The sequence below is a fragment of the Halichoerus grypus genome, chromosome X, assembly GCF_964656455.1.
Source record: "Halichoerus grypus chromosome X, mHalGry1.hap1.1, whole genome shotgun sequence".
NCBI classification, from domain to species: domain Eukaryota; kingdom Metazoa; phylum Chordata; class Mammalia; order Carnivora; family Phocidae; genus Halichoerus; species Halichoerus grypus.
Genome location: NC_135727.1, coordinates 98773524 through 98786991, shown reverse-complemented (window position 1 = coordinate 98786991; position 13468 = coordinate 98773524). Strand labels below are relative to the sequence as shown.

The window sequence follows — 13468 nt, the reverse complement described above, 5'->3', positions numbered from 1 at the left end:
ACAGAGCCTCAGGAGGATTTTTGTAGAAGCAGCAACCACCAGCCCGGGTAGTCTTTTTTTTACCCCCAAGCTTCCTTTTCCTTTGTGAAAGCTGGGGATCTAGAAGTCAGGAGCATGGGCTCTGGCGTCCGACTCCAGTTTAAATCCTGGTTCAGCCACCTGCAAGAGGTGACCTTTCTCAGTCTTATTTTCTTATTTTTCTCAGCTGTAAAAGGGAGATGATCATTCCTGCCTCTTAGGATTGATAGGAGGACTGAACGAGATAAAGTAGCTAAAGCACAGGGCCCGGCCCCGGAGTAAGGACCAGAGAAATGTTAAGTGTGATGTTCAATGTCGACTGCAATGTAAACAGCACCAGGGTGATGGTGGAGTTTGTCTCCCTCTATATACCACACTGTCCTTTATTAGGAATGATGCAGCAGGTCCTCAGAGGGAAGATCTTTTGTTAGTCTTCAAAAGCTAGTTTAGAGTCCTATCCTATAGTGCATCTCTATGATCTTTAGAATTATTTCCAGAAAGAAAGATAGGGTAGCATTTTTTTTTTCATTTCATTCATTGATAACCTGCAAATTGACCTCACTCCCTGCCTCCCCACCACACCCCCATCCTGCTTGATTTACATTTTCCTGGGTACCTCAGATACCTGGAAAAGGGGCTTAACTTCTCCAACCTGGCTTTCTCTGTGGAGAAAAAGTGAGTAAAGACTGAAATTTGTCTACTGAGTCTCATTAGATGTTCCCATTTCATTCCCACGCGGAACTCTGAGACAAATGAAGGCCCGGGTCTGAGTCTCAGATGCCTCACCTATAAAAGGCAGGAGATAGGGCTGGGATGAATACACTAATAGTAGATGCTCATGTTAGCCCCCTCTCCCAGGAGGCTTAACTACTGCCCCCCTGTAGTTCTACGGAATCCTCTTGTTTGGAATACATGCATTCTAAATCCTTGCCGATCTTCTTGTGTCTTGAACCCTATGATTTAATAGCACAGAAAGATGACTCTTGGCTCTCACCTGGCAGCCTGAGAAACCTGCCTTGTATAAGTCACTGGGAGAGAGCGGGAGGGAGGTGAGACTAGCTCAACAGGATGTTTATTGTTTTGTGTAGGGGATGGGATTTATTTTGGTTTTGCCAGCAGGATGTTGAAATATCTGCAAGTTCACATGGCTGACAGCACTGACTGAGCCCCTACTCCATCGGAATTCTTGACATTTTTAAAGAGCAAGGGCAAGAGGGATGTTTCCCATTGGTGACTGTGTTGGTTTCAACATGCAGAGAGGGCGAGCAAAGGACCTGTTCTGTTTCTGGATGTTTTCTAGGACACTTAGCAGGTCTCTGTAGGTTTCTCTCACACCTGACCACCAGGCTTTCATTTGAGGAAATGAAAAGAGATTGTTGTGGGCAGATAAGATCATGGTGTAGTGGGGATTGTGACGTGGAATGCAAACATGGCCTTGCTATCTGCAGATCTGAGCTAAGACCTGGAGAATGGGCTCACGGGTCCGCCTGGTGAGTAACAGAGGAATCCAGAGATGGAAAGCATTGATTTCAACCTTGCTCTTATACTGTTTAGAAAACGACAAAGAAGCGAAATCACTTTTATCTTCCCATTTTAAGGAACCCTCCTACTGATAGGATTATCTTCTTTGGAGTGAAAAGCTATGGGAGAACTTTTCTTCTAGAAGGGTGCTCCTCAAGCTTTAAAGGGCCTCTGAAACATCTAGAGATAGTGGTCACATTCATTAAAATTCATTAAAAAATGAACAACCCAGGGATTTGGCGATTCTGATGGAGGGAGTCTGGAGCGAGGCCTCAGATTCTGCATTTCCAGCAAACTCTTGGGGGCTGCTGCTGCCCCTGGAAGAGCCCCACTTTGAGGAGCAAGGTTGAGAGAGAACGATTTTGTCACAGTTGCACTAATGGCGGGGACTGCATGTTTCCGGTTTCTCCTGCTGGTTGGAGTGGGCTTATCAAAGATGTGATTGACTCTGCTCCGAGTCTCCTACAAATGGAACAGAAATCATACCTCAGAAAAATATATTCTGCTTATATGCAGAATCGAAGTTCATAAGAAAAATATCTATGCCAAGATATATTGCAGAGTAAGAAAGTCACCCACCTCGCTTTTCTCTGGTCTTTATTTTTGGGTTTGGGTTTCCATATCTTGAGGTGACCTACCACTGGCGTTGGACTGAATGAACTTCATCCCTCCGCCTGACCATCACCGGGGTGGGGGAGAAGATACGGTCATGATGGCCACCTGGGCAAAACATGGTCTTAGCTGCTACCATTCAGGAAAGCGTTCCAATATCCATCTCTCCTCTCGCCTTGAATTCTTCCTAACCCAACCTGCTCGCCCTTCCACTACCTTTTGGAAAGTAGTGTGATAGATACTTTCACGAGTAAAAATGAAATCAGCCAGCAGTCTTCTACTACAAAGGGAGAATCAAATTTCAGAATTCCTCATGAGCAGAAACATATTTCCTTTCCCACCCGCCCCCGGCCTTCAAATTTGCATCAGCTAACCAAGGAGTATAGTTGGCCCATTGCATTGAAAACACGTATCAAAGCGCTGCTGCTAAGTTAATGCCCTTCTCCTCTGCAGACAGACTGCAGATGCATAAAATATCACTTATTAGGAGGTACAGCGCTGGTAGAATTGTCATAAGCTCTAAGAAATGTTAAATTGCTAAATTTTGAATTTCAATATGGGAGACATGGTTTTTTGTGGTCTTCAGATATTATTGCAATTTAGTGTGCCTTTCTTGATAAACAAAAGTCCTTTTTACCCTGTTTATGAAATTAATGTCTTGATTTTTGCAGACTTTATACATTCAAGTAGAAGCCGTTTTTCAGAACACTGGAAAAAGACCATGTCTTCTGAGACAGTATAAGTCAGTTCAGAAATCTAGGCTGACTTGGCCCAGTTTCAAATAAATATACATATTAACACACAGACACACAGACACATAGACACACACACATACACACAGACACACACACAAACACACACGAGTTCGACCTGTCAGGCATTTAACAGGAAGAGTCAGCTTTTGCCTTTGCATTATGGGTGATACACAATATTTGGTGTTTCCTACATGGACTAGGCTGATAAAATGTAATCCTGGATAACAACAGCAAAAAAACTTGTTTAGCAACATGGTTGAACTCCAACCATATCATTTATTTTAAAGAAAGGTGATTCACTTTATCAGTATTACACTAACATTGAAATTGGTAAAATGGGTGTTGGTTTTAATCACATTTGGAGATTTCATGGTATGAAAGGGAAATTCACTTCATTTTATGGATGAAGTTATTGACCTCTAGAAAGGAGAAGTGAGGGGTGCCTGGGGGGCTCAGTCGGTTAGGCGTCTCTTGGTTTCGGCTCAGGTCATGATCTCAGGGTCGTGCAGGGAGTCTGCTTGAGATTCTCTCTCTCTCTCTCGCTCTCTCCCTCCCCCACCACTCCCCCCACCCTCTCTCTCTCTCAAAATAAATAAATAAATCTTAAAAAAAAAGATGTGACTTGTTCAAGGTCACATAGTAAATTTATGGAAAAGATGACTTTAAAACATAGGTTTTTCCCTGTTAAAAAATAAACTTAATGGTCTCCTTGGAAAGAACCCCAAGACACCTTAAAGGTGGCAGGCACTCAAACACCCCCCTGTGACCTGACAATTTCACTTTATTTTTCTAAGATTGTATCACTTGTTGTCGAAATGCTAGTAACCATGTTTATTACGCTGAGTCTTTCTATGCAAGGATGTGGAATGCCTCTGTATGGTTGGAGTCTATGGGGTTTGCTTCATAGGTCTGACAGATCTGCTGCTACACCGAATCCTACCACTGAAACATTTCTGGATGAAACTACATATCTGGGACTTGCTTTAAAATAATCCAGCCAGGGGAGGAGAGTTGAGGAGATTTAAATGAAACCAGATTGGCCACATGTTCATTGTGAGGTTAGAGAAAGAGTCACTTGGCCGGGGGGGGGGGGGGGGTCATGGTACTACTCTCTGTACCTTTTTGTATGTTTGAAATTTTTCTTTTTTTAAGTTTGGGAAGAATGCTAGTGAGTTCCTAGGGTGAGTTGCAGCTGTATTTGTCAACTGTGGGTCGGAGCGTATGTTGGGAGTGTTGCAAGTTAACACAGCTCAGTCTGGCCCCGGGTGTGAAATGCATCTCTCTCTCTCTCTGTTTGCAGGGTTGTTATGATCTGGTGACCAGTTTCATGGAGACCAACATGGGAATCATTGCTGGAGTGGCTTTTGGAATCGCGTTCTCTCAGGTAGGCTGCATAATTGTGCGGTCAGGCCTGGCCTTCCCCGGCCTCCTGCCCCAGCTTCCCTCCCCCGTCTCCGGATTCCCCGCCTGCCCCCCCTGCGCCTAGGGAGAGGCTGATAGATGGGGTCAGAGCTCCTTGCTCATTAGTCCTCAGGTCATCTGTTTATTGATTTTCCTTTTTCAACTTAAATGAAGTTTTGCCATCAAGGGAATATCAGTTACAGTTCAACTAATGACTAGCTCCAGAAAACAAGTTGCTTCTTCTGTAGGTCAAATGGAGGTTAACTGAACAAAGTGCTGGCTTAATTGGAGCATAAACAACTCCAAACATCAAATGGCTGATCTGGATTTGGGGGAGGCTTTTTTTTCTGGTTGACCTGTCCCTGTTTTGTTCTTCGTTCCTGTCGATTATGCACGAGCTGTCTCCCTTTACAGAAAGCCTACAGTTAGCGAACTTCATCTTGCAATCATTACTTTCATCCTAAGTTTGACTATGGTTCCTTACGAGGAAACGGAATTTTTGTCTATTGTGTAGCCCTTTATCTCCACGCAGCCTCTATAAAATAATGGGAGAAGTCATTCTGCCAGCGAAGTGCGCCACACGTCCTCAAGGATAGAACAAGATTAAGCTGACTCTAAAATTTGGGCCCCTCCACCCAGCAGTACAGTATCCCACAGGCCTCTGATCTCCCAGCCAAATGATCATATTGTTGCAACGATAGTGCTGTGGGTGGGAGGATTGGCGTGTATACTTAACCAAATGAAAACTTGATGTATGTTTAACTCCAAATTTTTTCGGGCCAACAGATCATTTTTCCAACAAAGCCCAGTTAACGTTCTCTTGGTAATATTTCTCCCCTACTCTAATTTCTCCTGCCTGAATTCTATATTTGCTCTCTCAGACTGTACTTACCTTTTCCCTGCCCCCCCATACCTCCTTCTTCCTGCACATATTCGTTCTAGCCAAGTTTGTTCTTCAAAATTTTTAATTGAAATATGGCATATACAGAAAAATACGTGAATTATAAATGCACAGCTTAATAAATCAGCACGATGTGAACATACCTGTGTCACCCTCACTTAGATCAAGGACTAGAACGTGGCCCTAGTAGTTTTTTGCAAAGAAAGGGTTTTGCCCCAGGTCAGTTGACAAACTTCTTCCTCAGCAGTGACAAAAACCTAGGTGACATTTCATCTGACAAGACCATGTGGGCTCATCCCACGGAAGTGTGCGCTCCTTGTGGTGGCTTCAAAATTCTTTCACCGTGCTTCTTCATGGTTTGCAGCTCATGAAGGGAATTACACTCTCAACACGCCAACACGCAAACCAAGATGGCACCACAAACCGTGCCGGTTCGTCTCCAGAGACCTTTCCCAAAAAGTTGCTGCCCAAAATTTCCTCCAATTGCTATCCTACTTGAGTCATAACACTTCAGTGACATGTCTGTAATGGCCAGGGGACGTTTTAGAGGATCCGGGACCCGTGTCCGATACAGACGTGCAAGGTGCACTAGAGAGCTTGCACATCCGTTTGTGCGTGTATATGCAGGGTCAGGTTAATGCCACCGACAGGCCGGATGTGTGCTTGGTGGCTGGGGACGACTGTCCCCTCGGAGGAAGGACTATAGGTGAGGTCTCCCCTAATGGCTCTCCTAGAACCATAAAGGGACCTGATGCCAATACTCTCCATGGGGAGAAGAGAGCCTCACAGAGCCTGGAATCTCATGGATAAAACATCATGTCATCTAAGAATGTTCCTGCACGGCCATGAGGGGCACGGGGGATTCTCCCATTTTCATTAGTGAGGTGAACCAAGTCATGAAGGATCTGATTAAGACCTCTCTTCTACTTCTCTGTCATGCTTCCCTATGAAGGAGGTGGGGTGGGGTGGGGTGGGGATTTCTGCTTTAGACAAATTGCCTGGTGAGCATTAATCATCTGTGCTAACCTTGAAGAAATCCCCGACATGGGGATTATGGAGTTTGCTCTGTGGTCCTCTGGGGCAGTGAGAGAGGGGCCAGCATCCCTGAGGGAACCCCCAAACAGAAACTCTACAGAGATTTTAGGTCTCATCAAGGTACCACATCATTGTTGGGCTAAGACAACAAAACACAAAGCCCAGTGGCATCGCCTAGCCAATACCATTCACCCCCGGGACCAGACAGGTGCGTGAGGCAGAGACTTGGGACCTGCCATGCTCCGCTGGAGGCAGGGGGAGGAAGAGCCACAGCTGCCTTTAACTAGCGTGATGTGCCAGGAGCTGAAGTTGGCTTCCACATACCAGTGGGTCCGAGGCCTCTCTGGGACAGCGGCGGCCACTTACCAGAAGCCTATTCAGGAAGAACCAGCCATACCAGTCCTGGTCAATGACCCAGAACCAAAGCTTTAGCCACATGTGTTTAAAATTTTTAGGACCAGTGTCAGAGTAAAACCTAGCACCTGTTGGCTGATTCGGGTGAATCACTCATGTTGGCCGATGTCTTGGCCTTTCTATACTGAAGCAGGTTCTACTGAGTAGAGGCCGAAGTAGGTAGCAAAGAACAGAGCTCTGTCACGCGTTCTCTCCCTCCCTCCCTCTCTCTCTCTCTTTCTCTTCTCCCTCTCCTCTCCCTTCCTCTTCCCCTTTCCTCACCCCCCCTCCACCTGCTCCTTGCCCTTTCCCTCCCCTGCTCTGCTAACATCCGCATCCATGCTATCATCTGTGGGAACAAACTAGCCTTGCACATCTGTTGTGTCAGAAATAAAGGTGGTATAAAGTACAAGGCAAACTAAGCCAAATCCAGCCTTTCCACAGACTATGCAAAAACTTTGTCCCTGGTTAGCTCATTTAGCCAACTTAAAGCCCCTGAGTTCTGTTTTTGGGGCGGCAGGATTTGGGCAGGCATTTAAGACTTCCTTCACAAACTCCCATGGCCTGAGCCCTCTCAAGGGAAAACCCATTTGTCTGGACTCGATGGGCAGGTCCTGCTCCCCTATAAATTCATAGCAGGAAGTTGAGTGTTTGGATAGGGTACCTCCTCCATGCATCTCTGGCAGCTCCTCTTTTACTCAAGAGAGCTTGGAGAGGGAGACACGCGCAAGCAGAGTGTGCCCACATGCATGCACGAGAGGGAGAGAGAGGATAATGGGAATGTCACCCCCCACCCCGCCTCCAACATGGCCCGGAAGCCAAAGCTGAGGGTGTCTGAGTGTGGCCGCTCACTCCGTTTGAGCCACCGCCCCTCCCGTTGGCCGGCCTTCTGCTGTGCGCTGCAGGCGAGGCGCGGTAAGCCCTCTGCATCCAGTGGAAACGGACACATGTCTGTCTAGCTTCGCTAGACGTGGAGCGTGCTAGGCTGGGTTAATCCTCCACATCACAGAACAGTCCTGAGTGGGGACGGTAGAGCTCTTTTCCAGAAGGGGAGGTTTGAGTGGCTTGCTTGAGGTTGGGCTGCTATTCTAGATCCAGGCTTATAATTCTGACCCCTCCACCTGGCCTGCTGTCTTAAACTTTGGGGCCAGAGATCGCCCTTGATCTTGCCTCAGAGAACCTATACAGGGAACTCATCTTGTGCTTTTATAATGAAAGGGATTGAGTCTGTGAAATTGAAAGGAAAAGCGTACTCATCAAAAAAGACAGATCCTCCTCCTACCCATCCGTCCCCTGACCCGCACCCCTGCGGGGCCTCCTCCAGGGCCCACAGGCTGCTGGGATGATTCATTATGAACCAGGAACTCTCTTCTGGGACTTACGACCTTTTCCCTGTAGACGGCTGGACGAAGCTGTTCATAGCCTTGATGAGACATGGCCAAAGAAAGCTAATGGAACTATTTACTTATTCCCCTAGTATCTTCAGGGCCCGAGGTGGTCCCGAATAGCATTTATACAGTTTTATGTCAAACCAGATTCCTTGGCACTTGCCCAAGGCACGGAAGTTTTATTTAGTCTCCCACCTCAGTCATTAGCATACCATCTCCACAGGCATGATAAGGATCTAATAAGCTTTTGACCTATTGCTTGTCGCTTGCTTGTTCAGAAAGTTGCCTTTACAACTTTGCTGTCCTCTCTGTGGACTGGAATCAGGAATTGGGCCACCTTTGCCTCCCATGGTGATGGCAGGGAGGACGCCCTGGGCCTATTGGCCCTTACCTCTCTGGTCTTCGCTGGCCTGGGCCCCACCTCTCTCGCGCCCTTCTCTCCCACCTCTTGGCATCTGCCGGGTCCCCGGTGAAGTGCAGAGCCCCAGTGGGGCACCCCATGTCGCTCGACCTGTCAGGCTGTCTCTGTGGGAGGGCCTTGAGAAAGCCTGGAGTCAGCCTTCTCTTAAGTGGAGGCCTTTTCTTCTCTCTCCCCCTCTCTGGCTTCTCAGTTCTTGAAGCGGCGGAACGTCCCAGAGGTTTCCATGACCCAAAAGAAAGCAGAATATAGTACTGACAAGGCAGACAGTGGTAAAAATAAAATGTCACCTCAAAAAAAACTAGATGAAGACGAATTACAAAGTCTTCGTCCACCAAATATAAATAATGTGATCTAAAACTCCGGAGGCCGTCTGGCACCAGGCCTTTCACCGGCCACCAGAATGGTGAGGAGTGGCTCTGGGGTCTCCGTCCTGATGGGTTTCCAGCATGAGAGACGAGCCCCCCTTTTCCTCTCTCCATCCGGGCCTTAAAGCAGAAGTTACCTTGCTACACACCAGCAGCGTGCTTCTCAGGGGCACAGAGCGTACCTCTACTCTTTGAGGGGCTTTTTCCATATAGTTAGCCTGAAACAAGAGTTCATCAAAATAAGGATGGACTTTTCTGGCTACAGATGAACTGGGTCTAGTGGCAAGCAAGCGTTTGTCCTGACTCACACTGAGGCAGAGGCCCTGACTCTGGCTGAACAGGCTTTCCGTCAGGTACCCAGAAATCACTTGGTGACAGCTACTACGAAGTATAGGATGCTTCCCCCCTCCGCCCCAGCTCCTGACTTTCCCTGAACTTGGTACTTATGGAGGTGAGAGATCAAAGTTTTCGCTCAAATATGGTAAAAACACTAGAGCAAATTTGAAATCCGTAACCCTGCGAAAATCCAAAATACCTACCACACCCCAAATCCTAGTTTTTCTTGCACTAGAATCAAATACAATAAAAGCCAGTGTGTGCAAAATACTGTTTTCATATAGCTTCTATGAACCTCAGTTCAGGATGCTTTTTTTTTTTTTTTTAGGAAAACAAATTTCTTAGTAGATGTTGAAAAATAATTTTAAAAATCTGTCTTCTTCCATGGGCAAACAGAAGGTATGTTCTTGCCCCAGAAATATAAAACACAGTAAGGTTTTTTGATTGTTTGTTTGGTTTTTGGTTTTTTGAAAAGCATCTTTCTTTTTTTTAATTTTTTATTTAAATTCAATTTCGTTAACACTGTATTATTAGTTTCAAGGTAAAAGGCAGTAAGTTTAAAAGCAAGTAGCTTTCATTTGTACTGATATTTTTAGAAGTTCTTTTTTCTGTGACAAAGTCCAGTGCTTAAGAATAATGCTGCTTCTGTTTTGGGGGAAAAAAAAAAGTGGAAGCCCATGCTATATTTCCCTGAAAGCAGAGATTTTAGATACAAGAAATATTTAAGCATCCTAAGGAGTCTTCTGGCTGTGTGGCTCATGAATTGCCATGGAGGCCAGGAGCATCAGAAAGCACTGAATTATGAGAGCGTTGGAACCCACGAAGCGGGGTAGTAACTATCCTCAGTGCTTCAAGCACACGTGAGCTCAGTGGGGAAACATGAAACTCATCAGCTTTTACAAAGAAAAAAGAGTTTAGGAACTGGAAATCAAATGGAGAGATGCCCACTGAAACCCCTTTGTCCAAAGTTTGCAAGGCAAGGCAGGAAGGAACCCCTGATAGTGTGAGACAGAGGAGTGATTCTGGAAAAGGAGAGGGTCTAGGCTGAGCTGTAGGGGTGGGGGAGGGGGGAGGCAAAGAAAGGGGCTGTCCTCCGACAGGGGAAAGAGGGTAGAATCTTAAGTTCTGGATGAACTACCAGTGTGGTTTGGGGGAAAATTCTTTAACCTCCCCTGAGCCCATGTTCTTATCTGGAAGGTTAGGACAGTAATATTGTACAGGGATGTGATGAGGGTTAAATAGCTTGATACACTTGAATATGCTATACGTCTAATGATCACTTGGTTTTTTTTGGCCGAAATCTGATTTTTAAGAGTATCAAGTGTGTTAGGGGCGCCTGGGTGGCTGAGTTGGTTAAGTGTCCGACTCGATTTTGGCTCGGGTCATGATCTCAGGGTCGTGGGATTGAGCCCCAAGCCAGGCTCCGTGCTGGGCATGGAGCCTGAGATTCCCTCTCTCCCTCTCCCTTTTCTCCTCCCCACCTGTGCTTTCTCTCTCTCCTCTCTATTTCAAAAAGTATCAAGTGTGTTCTGGTGTACGTTGGTCCCAGAAAATGGCAGTTCTAATGAAAAGGGACAAGCTACAAGGTTCAAAGTCCTTACAGTGCCGGGGGCGGGGTTAATTTGTGTCATTTGGCACAGAATTCTGGAGGTTACAGCCATGGCTCCTTTGGTGATTTGGTGGTTTGGGCAGGATACTATGAATTTTGTGGCACAAAATGATGTTGGTCAGAGCCTTGGTAGGAGATAGGGTGAGTTCAATAAGGTGGTGATTTTTCCTCACCTGACGGAACTTATGGTTTTTATATTTCATGGCATAGTTTTACTTTCAAAAAGGAAGATAAGAATCCAGGATTTCAGCAAGAAAGGTAGCCGTGTTCAGGGGTTGCCCCAAGCCACAGTGGGACCCGGTGTGCCTGCATGTGTCCCACCTGTAAGATAAGGGCCACCGCGTGGCCTGGATGAATTGCTTCTCTCACCTGGAAGGCTGGTTGACGCACCAGCACTGGGTGCCAGCCCTCAGAGCGCCAGAGTCCACACATCTGAGGTGGAAACCAAAACGTAGGCCTAAAATATCTACATGGTTAGAGACAAAGAGAAATTAAAGCCCTGATGTCCCCTTTCCCCTAACCCAACACCTACCACTCTCAAGCCATGGCTTTCTTGCCTCACCTGGCAAACTCACCCAGGCAAGAATAGTGTCTCGTTGCCTTAAGGGAAGAAAGACTATCCTGTTGGCCATGGATGGCTGAGGGATCGCACCATGTTGCGATATCTGCCCGATGCACGTGTTCGGCCTTTTTGGACATACCTTACTAATTCTGTGGTCCTTCCATTTTTTCCCCTACTCTCATAACATACGAACAAATCGTTAACACTGCTTATGTGTCAAAAGTTGTTTTTAAGCAGCCAGAGCACGCTAGAGTGGAACCTTATGGCCGGTTCTAGAACCTCCAGGTGTCCTGCCCTAGCAGTCAGACTCCCGAAGTCTTAGACCCCCCCCAGGGAAATCACGTTTGATCTTTTTCTTTAGTGCCCTTTTCCTCATTCACATACAAAAGCCCTCAGTTGTTAAAAATTACATCTGGGAGGCCAAAGAAGTGTGCAGTTCAGTGACTTGAGATTGTGGTCTTCGTTTCTCTTCTGGCAACAGCTGATCGGCATGCTGCTGGCCTGCTGTCTGTCCCGGTTCATCACGGCCAACCAGTATGAGATGGTGTAAGGAGAAGGTGAGTGCATGTGGGGAGTGTTGAATCTCGGGGTTCTCCCTCTGGGGCACACCCTGCCCTGCAAACGGGCAAGGGTACCGCCGGGCCACTTAACCTACCTGATCTCGGTGGCACCCGCGCACGTGCTGAAACCTCATTTCTGTGGCCCAGGGAGGATGGTGTGAAACGTCTGAATGCTCCTTTTAGCTTGTTACCTTATTTTAAGTCCTTATTAACCGTAAGTCCCTCACGTGTTTTCATTTCTCTCACAGTCTTTCAAGCACGGTGGAATAAGAGACCTGTTTTAAAAAGGAACCACAGCACTCTCTGAAAGACTTCCAGAGGATGTTAGAGCACAGTACCTAACACACCCGCCCCCGCGCTCCCTAACCCCCCAGCCAGTGTGCAACCGACCCGCCCGCGCAGTCTCGCTCCGCCTTCCAGCCCGCATCCCGTGTACCGTTCCATTTGGTGAAGCCCCGTCGTGCCAGAGTGTAGCCGGGTTCCCTGCATCCAGTCCTAGCGGACCCCACCTGAGGCCCCCTGCGTGCCATCTCCTTCATCTGTACTTGGTCCAACTCTAGCTCATTGTAGGTGACTGGTTATCACACCATCCCTGGCCCCGCCAGGCCCTGCATGTAGTGTGGAAGGTTCCCGCTCACCCTTCAGGACTGATAAATGCCATACCCCTTGATGTAGATAAGCTCATAGCTGTCTGTTCTTTTGGCTTAATCTCCTTTGGTTTGGTCTTCCCTTTACTAAGGCTCTTTCCTACCTTCTTCAGGCTGCCTAGGATATGTAAAGACAGACATCAGTAATGGTCCGTGAGGAGAAAAAAGCCTGCGTCATGCATGAAGGAAATAGCTGAGCGTTAGGTGGCCTCCTTGCTCATTATTGTTACATGCCTGGGCGTGTGTAGACAGTTTAGTGGCCCCCATGCCTCTCGGGTGAAACCCTGTATAATCCTGTTACCAAGCTGTATTGTTGCCTCCTGTGAAGGAAATAATAATACTTCTGTTCTTCCCCAATTAATTGCTCTTGTGTTATTTCACTTCTTTCTGTATTTTTTCTTTGCATCGACATTACGGACATCGAGGACCTCAGCAATTCAGTTTAAAAATGAGTGTGAAGGGGGAACAAAGTCAAAATATTTTTAGAAGAACTTAAGAAACAATGCCTCTGTCTAGCATGCCAACAAGAATGCGTTGATATTGTGAACATTTGTGATACATGTATTAATAAATAGAATCATTACAAATTGCTGCGTTTTGCTCTTTGCTTATTGTGGAAGCGTCTAAACACATAATTTCTACTTCATCTTGCTCCACGGGGGATTGGGAGTGGACCACCACCTTACACGCTGCCACACCCCCCCACGCATGCTCCCACCCCACTGAAACAGCCTCGGGCAAGTGCAAATGCCGAGGGGTCAGACTTTTTTACCGACATTTCAGAAACTTGAATCATTTATCATGAACAGGATTACTGTTGGCTGCAAAAATAGAAGCTTCATATTATTTCAGGCTAGAGGCAGAAAGGTTTCAGCAAAGTTTTCAAAACTCTGAATGTCATTTACAAAAAAAAAAAAAAGGAAATGAGCATCTATTCTTTCCTT

At 46.6% G+C, this 13468-nt stretch overlaps 1 protein-coding gene across 1 annotated transcript in view; it reads left to right on the top strand.

The window, feature by feature from the left end:
* TSPAN7 (tetraspanin 7) overlaps positions 1–13111 on the top strand; it is a 123554-nt gene extending 110443 nt beyond the window's left edge. The window contains exons 6-8 of the mRNA XM_078065341.1: positions 4207–4290; positions 11799–11874; positions 12126–13111. Of these exons, the coding sequence (XP_077921467.1) occupies positions 4207–4290; positions 11799–11867 (153 nt within the window). The 3' untranslated portion in view covers positions 11868–11874; positions 12126–13111. The remainder of the gene's footprint in view (positions 1–4206; positions 4291–11798; positions 11875–12125) is intronic.
* Positions 13112–13468: the final 357 nt, after the last annotated feature.